General features: G+C 39.1%; 1 protein-coding gene and 1 long non-coding RNA gene across 3 annotated transcripts; both read right to left on the bottom strand.

Moving 5' to 3' along the window:
- Window positions 1-227: 227 nt before the first annotated feature.
- LOC131230730 (uncharacterized) lies at window positions 228-1,285 on the bottom strand. The gene is made up of 2 exons (XR_009164078.1): window positions 1,080-1,285; window positions 228-411 (listed from the first exon to the last, which is right to left on the bottom strand). It is a non-coding gene; the product is annotated as an uncharacterized LOC131230730 (long non-coding RNA).
- A 1,176-nt stretch (window positions 1,286-2,461) lies between these two features.
- On the bottom strand, window positions 2,462-11,980 carry LOC131237851 (anthranilate phosphoribosyltransferase, chloroplastic-like). Of its 2 annotated transcripts, XM_058235867.1 has the most exons (11): window positions 11,839-11,980; window positions 8,693-9,081; window positions 8,462-8,605; window positions 8,138-8,299; window positions 7,842-7,925; window positions 6,933-7,121; window positions 4,376-4,466; window positions 4,156-4,215; window positions 3,250-3,368; window positions 2,660-2,794; window positions 2,462-2,547 (listed from the first exon to the last, which is right to left on the bottom strand). In XM_058235867.1, exons 2-11 carry the CDS (start codon window positions 8,885-8,887, stop codon window positions 2,512-2,514), a joined length of 1,215 nt encoding a protein of 404 aa, XP_058091850.1. In that variant the 5' UTR covers window positions 8,888-9,081; window positions 11,839-11,980; the 3' UTR covers window positions 2,462-2,511. The 2 variants fall into 2 exon arrangements, with proteins under 2 accessions (XP_058091850.1, XP_058091851.1); XM_058235868.1 differs by lacking the exon at window positions 6,933-7,121.
- Window positions 11,981-13,481: the final 1,501 nt, after the last annotated feature.

Here is a 13,481-nt window from a genome sequence, read left to right as displayed (position 1 = left end):
TGGTGACTCAGATGGACTCTGTTTTAGCCTTAACATGAGTCCATGCTTGTCGAAGAGCCCAACTCATCGGAGTTGGGGATGAATTGGGGTATCGAATCAGATGAACCACTGACTACAGATGAACCGCTCCAAAATGCAGTCTTGATAAGCACCAAACTGACCTTATTAGATCCAAGTTCTGATAAACTAGCAATCAATGATGGGACTCCCTAATTAGATGGTCGAAATTAAGAATCCATCCCATGTCATTTGGGAACCATTTGGGTGAAAGCAAAGTTGTGTTCTACACAAGCTGGTCTGGGTAAACAGCCTATACCAGAGGAAAATAGGGCCTCGGTCTTTAGAATTTGACTGTCCACTAAAATAGTATCATGTGTTCCACACGTGCATCAATGTACATGTGGGCGACCACTCATGTTCAAGAAGCGGATTTGCTGGTGTACCTCACACCAGCTATATAGCTGTTGTATTGACGTCCTGCTGGTGTACCTCACACCAGCTATATAGCTATTGTATTGACGTCAGCAAATTCTGTGGGTCTGATCATGAGGTATGTGTTATATCCAAACTGTTCATCCATTTGGCGAGCTTGTCTAAAGGCTTGAGACGAAAAATAAGACAAGACAGATCTAACTATCAAGCGGACCACGCTTCAAAAAGCAGTGGGAGATTGAACTTGAAAACTTTCTTGGGGTCAGAAGTTTTGGATTAATATGAAATTTGTTTTTCCTCTTCATTCAGGTCTTTGTAACCTTATGAACAGATTGGATAGTAAATAAATGTTATGGTGGGCCCTAGAAAAAATTTAATGGTGAAAATCATTATCTCCGCTGCTATTTATGGAGTAGTCCAAATGATCTTTGGATATGATTGATTTTTTGCATAATGCTCTAAAATGATCTCTAAAAATAGGTGAACAGTGTAGATAGAATAAATACATCACTGGGCCCATGTAACTTTGATGTCCTTTGAACCGTTCGTACAACTCGAAGCTCGAGGAGCATCGGTGGTGCTCATCTTCGCACGACATGTACCTACAGTAGCTATATAGCTGGTGTGTGGTACACTAGCCAATCCACTTCCTGTTCAAGCACCCCATGAGGGCCATCATCAATCTTCACACACTTTTACATGTGTGACGTGTTAATGTACATATGTGCGATGAATTCCCATCAATCCTTTTATCTCATAGCCTAAGCCCCACATCCCATAGGTTAGGTCCTCGGCTGAACCCCTCGTGGGCCCCACATCACATGAGTTCCACGTCATACTGGCCGCCCACCACGAGTGTATGCCTACACCCCACAAGCCGCCCCACTTGAACCCAGTGTGAAAATGCCCCTGCATGGGACGATATGGGAGAATCACCCACTCTAGCCCATCAAATTGGGCGACATTAAACATGCATGGCATCCAGACATTGCAGCTGATTGGTGAGAAGAATAATCTTTATGTTAAAATAACCTTTATGCTAAAAATAAATTTCAATATTATATTTTGACAAAACTTTCTTGGGGTCAGAAGTTTTGGATTAATATGAAATTTGTTTTTCCTTTTCATTCAGGTCTTTATGACCTTATGAACAGATTGGATAGTAAATAAATGTTATGGTGGGCCCTAGAAAAAATTTAATGGTGAAAATCATTATCTCCGCTGCTATTTATGGAGTGGTCCAAATGATCTTTGGATATGATTGATTTTTTGGATAATGCTCTAAAATGATCTCTAAAAATAGGTGAAGAGTGTAGATAGAATAAATACATCACTGGGCCCATGTAACTTTGATCTCCTTTGAACCGTTCGTACAACTCGGAGCTCGAGGAGCATCGGTGGTGCTCGTCTTCGCACGACATGTACCTACAGTAGCTATATAGCTGGTGTGTGGTACACTAGCCAATCCACTTCCTGTTCAAGCACCCTATGAGGGCCATCATCAATCTTCACACACTTTTACATGTGTGACGTGTTAATGTACATATGTGCGATGAATTCCCATCAATCCTTTTATCTCATAGCCTAAGCCCCACATTCCATAGGTTAGGTCCTCGGCTGAACCCCTCGTGAGCCCCACATCACATGAGTTCCGCGTCATACGGGCCGCCCACCACGAGTGTGCGCCTGCATCCCACAAGCCACCCCACTTGAACCCAGTGTGAAAATACCCCTGCATTAGACCATATGGGAGAATCACCCACTCTAGCCCATCAAATTGGGCAACATTAAACATGCATGGCGTCCAGATATTACAGCTGATTGGTGAGAAGAATAATATTTATGTTAAAATAACCTTTATCTTCTCATAAATAACCTTTATGCTAAAAATAAAATTCAATACCAAAAGGAAAATCTGATATTTTGACAATCTGATTGCTTTTTTTTTTTTTTTGGGGGTGGGTTGTAAATATCAATAGCAAAACTCTGATATTTTTGTATAATCTGATTGCTTCTATAGGCATACCGATCTCCAACTGGCCGTCTTTTGATTCTTCTTTAGAATCATATGATTGAAATTCAAGCAACTCCAGCAGTTACTTCCTCCTTTAGCTTCTACAATGATCGTAGTGGAAATACAACACGAACAAAGAATTTATGGCATCAATGGGGCTTCAATGCGATTTGAAAATCCAAAATATTTTATCTAATGAACAGTTTCACTTACGTTGGAGATATGTACCCACGAATCAAGCGTCTTGAGAGCTTTCCCTGATTGATGCGTTTCACGAGCAAGGGCGACCCCGTCCGCGAGGCTGCTTGTGCAGCCGCTAACTAAGAGAGCAGCTGCTGCGTTTAGGATCTGATTATTCGAGCAAGAGGACTGTTCAGATGTTTGGATTGGATACTGAAATTGATTTTTTTTTTTAAATTTTTTTTAAAGGTCTGGAAGTTCCATTCTAGCAGCAAGATGAAGCCAAACTGAGATTTTGAGCAAGATGGGTTCTGCTCAATTTATGTAATCAAACCAGACTCCACATTGTTACCAAATGGTACCAAAATTAGCCGAGCAATATTTACTAGGGAGGAAATTGATGGCTCGGATCACTTGGTTGAAATTTATTTTATGGTTAGAAGCTACATAACTTTCTGGATGGTCACATTCCATAGGGACCGATTGTGGTGTCTAGTTGAACAAGATGACGGTGACCCAAAAATAAAAAATAAAAAATAAATCAATACCATCGAAACTTGAAAACCATAAAAATAGTAGTTCAAAGAGTGGCCATCACGGGAAATGAGAAAGAAGAGACTTACAAGTGCATCTGCAATGGATCCTTTCTCGCCAGATAGTACGTTCCTAAGAACTTCTGCATTGAATTCTGGGCCACCCCCTCTCAAGCTTTCCAAAGTGCAGCGCGGAATACCAAAATCCACTGCACGGAGTATCACATGCTCATTTAATTGGAATCTGGAGTTATAAGTAGGGAATCCAACAAAAAGAACATGCCGACTGGTATTTTCTAGGATGACTCTGACACCATTTGGACCTTATTTGGAGGCTCAGCTCACGTGAATCCAGTCATTCACTCCTGAAGTGGAAAAGGCTCAAAGTAGGGCTAACAACACTCCAATCAGAATGAAGAACCAACCTCCAAATCAAAATCCCAATCCTTTCAAGTCCAACCAGTTGAAAACATGGCTTTGAAATTCAGTGGTCCAAGGATTCAATAATAGTAATGGTAGCTGTAAAGGCTGGCCTTATGGCCATTAGAATACAGGCCGTGATGGCCAAAAAAAAAAAATTAAAATCAATGAAGAAACTGTATCGGCCCATATCAGACCATTGTGGGCCTGTAACAGCCATTACAGGCCCATTATGAACCCTTTTTTTTTTTTCTTCCAGAATGAGCGTTACAGTCCTGTATCATGTTTAACGGTTCCCACCATTAACATAACCATTTTTCAAATACCATGATCAGCACATAATCAAATGCATCACCACCATTTTGGTCATTTCTTCTATACTGAATCGGATTATTGAATTTTTTTTCTTGAATGGTTGGGATTTTTGCAATTTAGTTCAACTAAGCATCCAAGCACATCCTCAATTACTCGATTCGATATATCTGGATGATTCGTATCGCTTGAATTCATCTCTGTAAATAAATCTTTAATATGACAATTGACATTTAAAAGGATATAGCAATAGATGATCAGTACATGGGTCAAAGGAGAACTTCGAAATGCCTTCCGGTGCCACATCAAGGATTAATCCAGGCCCTAGAAATATCAGGACATGCCACCAATCGGTGAGTACAGATGAAAGCAAATGTAAGCATGATAGATACGAAGCAAGCGTGGAATGTGGAATGGAACTGATTTCCATGTACACCCTTTCCATGTACACCCTCAGGAACCTTAATATGCAAATGGAACTTACCAAGTGGACTCATTTCATCCAAACCCTCTGAATGAACTACCAATGCTCTTTTCATGCCAAACCTTTGTAGTGCTTTAGCCATCTTGCTGACCTGTCCAAGCAAACATTTTGGAACCATCCCTAAGACTAGCAGTGCAACAGAAAAATAAATGGACCAAATGCCACAAAACCGATGATGCAACAATCATAAGTTTCAGGACTGTGTTCCCTCAAGCAAACAAGACAGGCAAATTCAACATAAATCACGATGACACATTGCAGTTGTGAAAAGAAATTTTATATATTTATTTATTTTGCCAGGATACCATTAAGTTGATGAGATGGAGGGATGATGGTCTGCATAATGTACGGCTACATAATGCAATAGCTCTAGGTTTAGAACTACGGTCCTGGATTTGTTTCGGCAAGACAAGACAAAACCTAGCAACTAGAAGTGTAGTTCTAAAACTCGCTGACTCAACTTTAAACTCAGCCAAGTCAAGTCGACTTGGTAAGATTTCAAGCTGAGTCGCTGGCAGGTATGGCACTAGCCTGACTTGGCCTGTACTCGGGGAGACTTGTTGAGTCGACTCGATAGCTCCATTGACTTGACACAATTCAGCGTGCTCAATCCAAGTCACTCACCTTATGAGTAAGGGATTTTATAAAAACTAAAGAGGTTGGGAGTGAGATTCAAACCCTCAACGTCAACAATGGGAGGCAACAACCTTAACCACTGAGGTATATGTAATGCTATTGCTTTGTGTTATGTTCTATATTAGTTAATACTAGATCTAACTATTTTAAATAGCTATTAACCTTCCTAATATTTTCAATTTATAATAATTAAATATTGAGCTGGGGCAAGTTTCTGAGTCAACTCAACCTGGCTCAACATCAAGTTGAGTTGAGTTTTCAGTTTTTTGAACTATGACTGAGTGTGCTGTTTACCAATACAAGATTCTTGACTAAACCTACAGAAACCTAGTATTGACTTTAAGACATAAGTCCATGCAATCTGCAAGATTACACACACCAATATATCTGAAGGAAACCCTTGGAAGAAGGCAAATTTCATTTGTTGCATCGGACATGTCCATACTAGCAATGGTGAGATATTTTAGTTTCCAGCTACTCTACCAAACTTGAAAGAATCACCAATATTCTGGGTCAATTGATTGCATTAGTTATTAGTTACGGTCAGCCACAAACTTTTGCTCCTACATTTTCCAACATGGAAAGATGATGGAGTAATAGTTTCATGCCCCTAACAGATATGGAGCTTAGATCTCAAACAAGCATTCTAGCCTTTTCATGTCAAATAATCATGAAAGCAAAATAAGTTTTCAGTTTAACTTCACACCAGCTATAGAGTTTTGGGTAATTCCCTATATGCCTGTACTAGGATCACTTTCAAAACTCTTTGTATTTATGAAGAAGACGTGGAAACTCTTTTGCAGAAACTGGATGGACAGAAGAGGCCAAAACAAATAGTACATGTTGCTCCAGTTAATTCTTCAAAACAAGAACCTGGACTGAAGTATAGTCTATTCTGTTTTTTGGACTCCAGTTAATTCTGCAAAACAAGAACCCAGACTGAAGTATAGTCTATTCTGTTTCTTGACTTGAAACACCTCCATCATCTCCAAAAATAAAATAAAAAACCTCCATCATATCCACATCTACTTCTTTCTTCACCTATAGGCTACTTTAGTTCAAAGACTCAAAATATTTTGTTGTACTCCTGTGATGGAGCAAAATATATGAGAAAGAGACATGCAAAAGGTATGATGCAGTCATAACATGTCAGCCATTACAAGCATAAAAAATAACAGCTGAACCTAGCAGTTACCATTTTCATTTATGATAAGATAGCCTCTTAGAATCTGTAACATAATTGTTGTACATTTTCTTTGGAAACTACCAGTGTTTCCAATGTATTATGTTATGGGTGCAATTTTCTTTTACCTTATTCTGTATATTTAACTTCATTCAATCACCTAACTGTCACGAAAGTCACAAAGGTCTACTTAGGTCTTTCATCTGTTATACTTGTCGATCTGCACTTTTTTAAAATTTCTGTCTAGTTGATCCTTAAGCAAAACTCTTCGCATGATTAGCAAAAGATTCATGTACATGAAACAACTTCTATGAGATTTTGCAATAAGAGAGGCTTTCCTTAGAAGAATATGCAAGGGGTTTGTGTGGTCTCTAGAATAAAAGGCTAGAGGACTGTTAAACTTCGCTCTCAGTCTCTTCTGCTTCTTCTATCTATCTATGCTTGTGGACTATTTGAGCTTTAATCTGGTACATCAATTTCAATTTGCAATTAGTTTTGATTTAATTTGATTGTAGATACATAAAAATAAATACACATTAACATGAAAAAAAAAAAAAAAAAAGCCTCAACAACTAAAATTCTAACAAACATGGGTCGAAGTTGTGCTAAATATTGTACTGCATTCTGTTGATCTGCACATATTTTCTTCAAGACGAGCTTATTTTAAATACATTTGTCAGCATGGAGGCAAGAAATTGAGTTAACTACTATACCTTTATCCATCATGAAAGAACTTACCAAATCCTCATTGTAGACGCCAACAACAGCGAAAGGCACCCGTGCCGGATTCAGCATAGGACCCAAGATATTGAATACTGTCTTCACTTTAAGTTTTTTCCTCACAGGACCAACAATTTTCATTGCTGGATGGTACTTGGGAGCCATCATAAAACCAATGCCTGCTTCCTTAATGCATTTCTTTACTCCCTAACTCCAAGAAAATGATTTAAAAAAAAAAAGAAAAGAAAAGTGATCAGTATGCATGTATACTAGGTTTAAAGTAAGAGAGGGGAAGAGAGAGAGAGAGAGAGAGAGAGAGAGAGAGAGAGAGATTGGTGGAATGTACTGGTCAATCAAGCAATCAAAACCATAGGCCAATGTTACAAAGGCGAATTATGGTGTCAGCAGTCAATCAACCAATCAAAACCATAGGCCGGTGTTTCAAAGGCAAATTATGGTGTCAGCCTCTGCTACTACCACAGAACTAAGAAAGTAAAGCTTTCAAGGTTTTTCATACGACAATCCAAGGATAAGCAGGATTCCAATATACTGCTTCTATAAACAAGGCAGCAGCAAAACACAGTTGGATGCAAGACGCATCGACTCCAAGATCGATTTTTAGACAAGTTGATCGAAGATTCTAATGCATACTGAGAACTGCTCCCAACTTGGTTTTACTAAGATTGGAGTGTTGGCAAGTGACCATATTTCAACTACAAATATACTTTTAGATTATGTCTAAGAGCAGAACACTAGTTCAATTTGTTTATAGCATTCGATAGGTGCTCTTCACCATGGAGGGCTTGTGAGAGATGCCCATCAAACCACTCATGCACATCGCAAACATAAACATATCAAGATTCAAATATATGAAAGCATGTTCGTATTCCCTGATAAATCTCCTAATGTTAGTGTTACCATACCAACCTCAGGGTCCAAGTCAATTACTACACCCAACGCCTCTAATACATCAGCACTTCCGCAGGCCGAAGAACTGGAACGGTTTCCTTGCTGCCACAAACATACAATGTCATTCTTCCTCTTATTCAGTCATTCTGGTCTTAAACAATTGTCGATTGGTCTCCCACTCATTAAAGCTGGTAGAGACAGTGTAGCGTGTGAGTGATCCAGGCTTCAATCCCTGGTAGTGTTATCTTTCAAAAAAAAAAAACAATTGCTGATTGTACTAGAACAGTTTTAGCCAAGTGAAATGACCAACGCACCTTTGCAACTTTTGCACCAGAGGCTGCAGCTAGAATGGAAGCCCCTGTCGAGATGTTAACCGTGTTTGCCCCATCGCCACCTGTTCCAACAATGTCAACTACATCAGCTAGTCCTTCAACCTTCCTACAGCATTTGATCATCGCCCTTGCCAATCCCACAATCTGCACATAGAGAGGTTGATAAGTCTCTAGAAGAATATAGTACATGATGACATTCTATAAATATAGCTTCTGGAGGTTACAGTTCTTTTCCAATTGCTCTTGGCTTCTAAGATTAAGGAGAATATGAAATGAGGGCTGAAAAAGTTGCTTCGTAACACTTACCTCTTCAAATGTCTCTCCTTTTGCCCTCAAAAGAACAAGAAAAGCACTGATCATGGCCTCGTTAGCTTCGGTCAGTAGAAAATCAAGACCGGCTTCCGTCTCTTCTTCCGATAAATCAACCCGACTTATCAAAGATTCAATTATCTAGAATCATAATCAATCATTGAAAATAAAACACCAAGATCAAAAAGATAAAAACGAAAACAAACAAACAATAAACAACTTATTGACCTCCTTAAATGTCACTGACGCAGGAGTAGAACTGGTATGCATCGACAAACCACATCTCAGAGCCCTTAAACTACTCTGCCTTATTTGAGGAATTGGTGCAGCAAACAAACATTTTTGAGCCTCATGTCGCCACTCTAAAGGCCTGTATATGCCTGCGGAAGGGGAAATAAGAGCACTACATCCGAACGCTGCCATTTTTCAAAGAAGAAATCCACAAAGCTACTTAATGAGATCCCAATCAGGGAAATCAATGCTCCTTGCTCCACAGCTCAAGAGTTTTTTTTTTTTTTCTGTTTTTACAATTGTGAGATGCACCGCTTCTGTTGTTCTTCAACCAGCAAGGCTTTACTAACACAGCACAATGAACTGTCTACCCACGACCTTGAAATCTAGCAAAAACAACAATACAAATGACCTAGCCTTAGTGATTTTGCCCTCTCCTTGCAAGAATTTGACAAAAACTGAAATCTCAACACATTCACACTACTCTACATGGGGCCTTTTTATTTAGGGTTTTGAGGACAGAAATGAGCATATCTTTCGCCCTTCCCCTCTCCGGAACTTTTTTTTTTTAAAAAAAAAGAGAGAAAAAAAAAAAAAAAAAAACTGCAGTCTCCAGAATTTCTTTCTTACTGTTTCCCAAGAATCAAAGCTCCAAAACTCCAAAACTCCAAATGAAACATTTGTTTTCTTATTCTATCAAGATAAATAAATACACTGAAATCTTCCATGTCTTTACAGCCCTGAATCAAACTAAAAAAAAGGCTAAAGATTTTCTACTCCTTTATCTTAGGAATCTATTAAAGAGATGAGATTCGACGAGCTGAACCTAATTTTTGAAATCTTCCAGAAAAAGAAACGGCATTAAATTGCTGTCTTTCAATAGATAAGCGGAGATTCAACGAATCTAGCCAAATTCCTAGAAATTTTCCAGCAAATCACACACACACAAAAAGACAGCGTTGCGTAAAAATGTGTTGAAGAAAGATTCTGAAAGCTCCATTCACAAAATAATAATGATAATATTAATTAATTAATTAATTAATTAAATGGAAAAGAAAAGGAACAGCGACTCAACGGATCCAACGGGTCGTTTGGATGCGGTAAATGATTTGCAACATTTACCCCCATCTCATTTAGAGGCAAAGAGTTCGGATTTCATTTACGGGCTCTCTCCATTTATAGCGGAAAGATTGGCTCTCCCACTTAAAGCAAATGTACAACTATTTAAGGGCCTATTTGGTTGCCTGTAAGTTGGGTAAGTGGGAAGTGACTTACAGGAAAGTCACTTAAAGATGGTGTTTGGGAGAGAAAATTCACCTCTAAGTAACTTACAACCTGTAAGTCACTTACAGGCAAATCTACCAAAAAACTGTAGGGGGATGGGGGTGAGAAGTCACTTCCCTGTAAATCACTTACAGGCACAACGGTCGGATTTTTAAAACAAGGGGAAGAGGAAAAAACGCACCAACACACCAACCACCATTAAGCTCCAGCCAATCAAGAAGAAGCACCAGCCATTGAAGGAACTCCAGCAGGCCTTGCAGCAGTGCAGCCAATCCACATCCTACAACACTATTACAGCATCAGAGCTTCATTTACCGCACCAACAACCGCCATTTACCACACCAAAAACCACCATTGATAAGCTTCTACAAGAGGGGATTGAAGCTTTCGTCTCTCCATCCCAATCTGTCTCTCTCTCTCTCTCTCTCTCTCTCTGCAATCTCTCTCTCTCCCTCTCTGCAATCTCTCTCTGCAACTACCGCTCTCCCTCTCTCCTCCTCCCCAAAACGGTAGGTTTTCATCGCAGCCTCCCTTCTATTTTTTTTTCCTTAAAAAACGGTAGTGGTCAGGTGTCACTAACGCGGAGGCATGCTCACCTGCGCACCTGTGCAAATTTACACGTGTGTTATGGGACTCTAATCCGAACGGTCCATGTGATGCAGCATACTATGAAACCTCCTGGGACCGATTTTCACCATAAACTAAAACTCCGGTGGGCCATAGAAAATAGAGATGCAAATCAAGAAAGGAAAGGGTAAGTTTTTTCATGGCCCATCAAAGTTTTGGATCAAAGCAATAGTTAGGCCCCAGGGATTTCACGGGGTTTTACATCACGTGAACGGATTGGATAAACTTTACACATTTACGGCTTAAAGCAAATTAAGACCGGCTGTAAATCATTGGCGACAAGTTGAGTAGCGAGACTCGCTAATTGACGTCACTTCCGTGGCACCACCACGATGTATGTTTTGTATCCACACCTTCCATCCATTTGGAGAGATCGTTTTAGTGCAATACCTAAAGAATGAGTTAAGTACAAAACTCCAGTTAACCCTAGCACAGAAAACAGTGGGGACATTGACGACCACCATTAAAAACTTTTTTCAACTTTTGAACAGGTTCGATGGACGGTGGTGGATACAATACATACATCATAGTGGGGCCCACAGAACTTGGTGACGTCACTTCAGTAGCCGACTCGCTACTCAACCCGGCAGTATCGAATCCGCGTCCGCAAATCATTTACAACTTAACCATTTACAGACATCCAAACGACCCCTAACTGAAAATTTAGAAAGTTCCAGCAGGTAAACAGAGCTATCATTTTCAGCTAAATTGCTTGAATTTCAGTCCAGAAATCTGAAAACTCTCACGAAATTACAGTCCAGAAGCTGTTTTGATGCAGAAAAGAAAATTCAATGAATCTGACCTCATTACTCTTGAAAATCACAGGAGAAAATGCAAAACACAACCATTTCATCCCACTTTTTTTTCAGCTTCGATTGCATGCATTCAGTCCAGAAAACAGAAATCTTTCACGAGTTCAAGTCATGACGCGTTTTTCTTGTATAGACCAAGATTCAACGAATCTGAACTTGTTACTCTTGAAATTTACGAGAAAATGTCAAACTCGACTATTTCATCTCTTCTTCAGCTTCGATTGCATGTATTCCAATCCAGAAAACAGAAATCTTTCACGAAATCAAGTCCACAAGCAAGTTTCTAGTACAAAACAAAGATTCAAGAAATCTAACAAAAAATGGACCGTTTCATCTATTTTTTGGCTCCATCGCATGAATTTAGGCAGAGAAATCTGAAATACGCCACGAAATTACAGTCAGGAAGCTGTTTTTTATTACCGATTTCTCCTTCCACTCGATTTTCTTCGTCGAAAAGAGGATCTGAAGATGCTTTTGCGGATATTTCGATGAGAGAGGGAGAGGATAATCTTCGGAGCTTTGAAAGCGGTTTTATTTCCTTCTTTTCCTTGTTTGAAGGAGAATCGGAGCTGAGGCTTGTCTGGCACGGGCGAAATCGCGAGATGAAAGAGGTGAACAGAGTTTTACTGCTTTTATAGGGTATGAGACTAAATGACATTTCTGCCCTTGCTTTATTCATACGGAAATCTACCTGGTGGTATACTCTTGCCGACGTGTGCGGCAGAAAAAGCGAGAAATAGTTTGATACTCTGGCTGAGTGTGATGGATGATACACCGGCATTTAAAAATAACTGAAAATTTGTATAGGGATGATACAAGTAATTTAAAATTAACCGTCTAGAATATGGTACCAGTCTAGATGAATTTCAAGACAGAGATTTTTTTGGGGGGGTTCATTTGACTGTTGGATTGATAGATACTTCTCGTACGGCTTAAAAATTTTTTATTCAATAATCATGAATTGAAGGCTAGGATTGTTCGGGGGTGTTTGATTTTTTTTACTCATTTACTTAGGTAAATAAGTAATAATGATCTCATATTGCTGGAAGAGTGAATCTTATGCCTATTTTTTTATTTTTTGTTAGCTTGGTAGTACACACCCATGTGTGTACACACACTCCATCTGTGCGTGTGGTGTGTGTGGGATTCATGTCTATTTGTTATTACTATATTTTTTTTTTGCTTAATTTTGGGCAGGAGCCCAATTGAAAGTCTGGTGGGTTCAACCCGCAGGAACCATGACATGGGTTCGGGGTTTAGGGTTGGGCTAAAGTAGAATGTATAGGGCTCGCTCTCAGACTTGCGCTATACAAACATCAACCCCATAAAACTTGGATCAAGCTTGAGTCAAGTCTCGAGTTGCTCGACCTAACTCGAATCTAATCCATATATAAGTTAATTATAAATTATAATTAAGCGTGATTCATCTGTGTTGAAGGCACGAAAAATTTTAATGTCGTCAAGTCTCATTGGGCCACGTCATTTTCGATGACCGGAGCTAACAAGATATGTTAGATTGTTCTATCCCAGATAGATTAGTTGTATTATATTTTTGTTTGTTTGTTTAGAAAAATAAAGTTATTTGTGATAAATGACTACATATATAAATAATAAAAGCATAAGTATATTAAAAAAGAAAAAAATGTGTATTGAAATATAATAAACTAATGTAATGACTAAAATATTAACATGTATCCACTTGGCCAACCCGACGAAGCCCACCTGAATTGAGCTTGGTTTGAAAATTTCCAACCTGAGATTGTGTTGGGTTGGGTTAGAGTTGAGGTAGAGGAACCTTGGGTTGGACTAGGATTGAGCACCAACCCAACCTAAACCACCCGACTTTCAACCCTAAAAATGAGGCATATTATAAGTTCAATTGGGCCACACCACAATAAATAAGGATAATCACTCACACCATTGAAAGGTGAAACCATTCATGATCCCATACTAATATGTATCTATAATCCAATTTGTTCATTGGCCACTCGGTCTTGGATAAAAGAAAAACACAAATATCAACTTAACTCAAAACTTCTATCAGCCATAAGAAGCTTTCAATG

This window comes from Magnolia sinica, chromosome 2, assembly GCF_029962835.1.
Source record: "Magnolia sinica isolate HGM2019 chromosome 2, MsV1, whole genome shotgun sequence".
Taxonomy (NCBI): Eukaryota; Viridiplantae; Streptophyta; class Magnoliopsida; order Magnoliales; family Magnoliaceae; genus Magnolia; species Magnolia sinica.
Note: the sequence above shows the minus strand (reverse complement) of the source record. Positions and strands in the feature narration are given on the sequence as shown.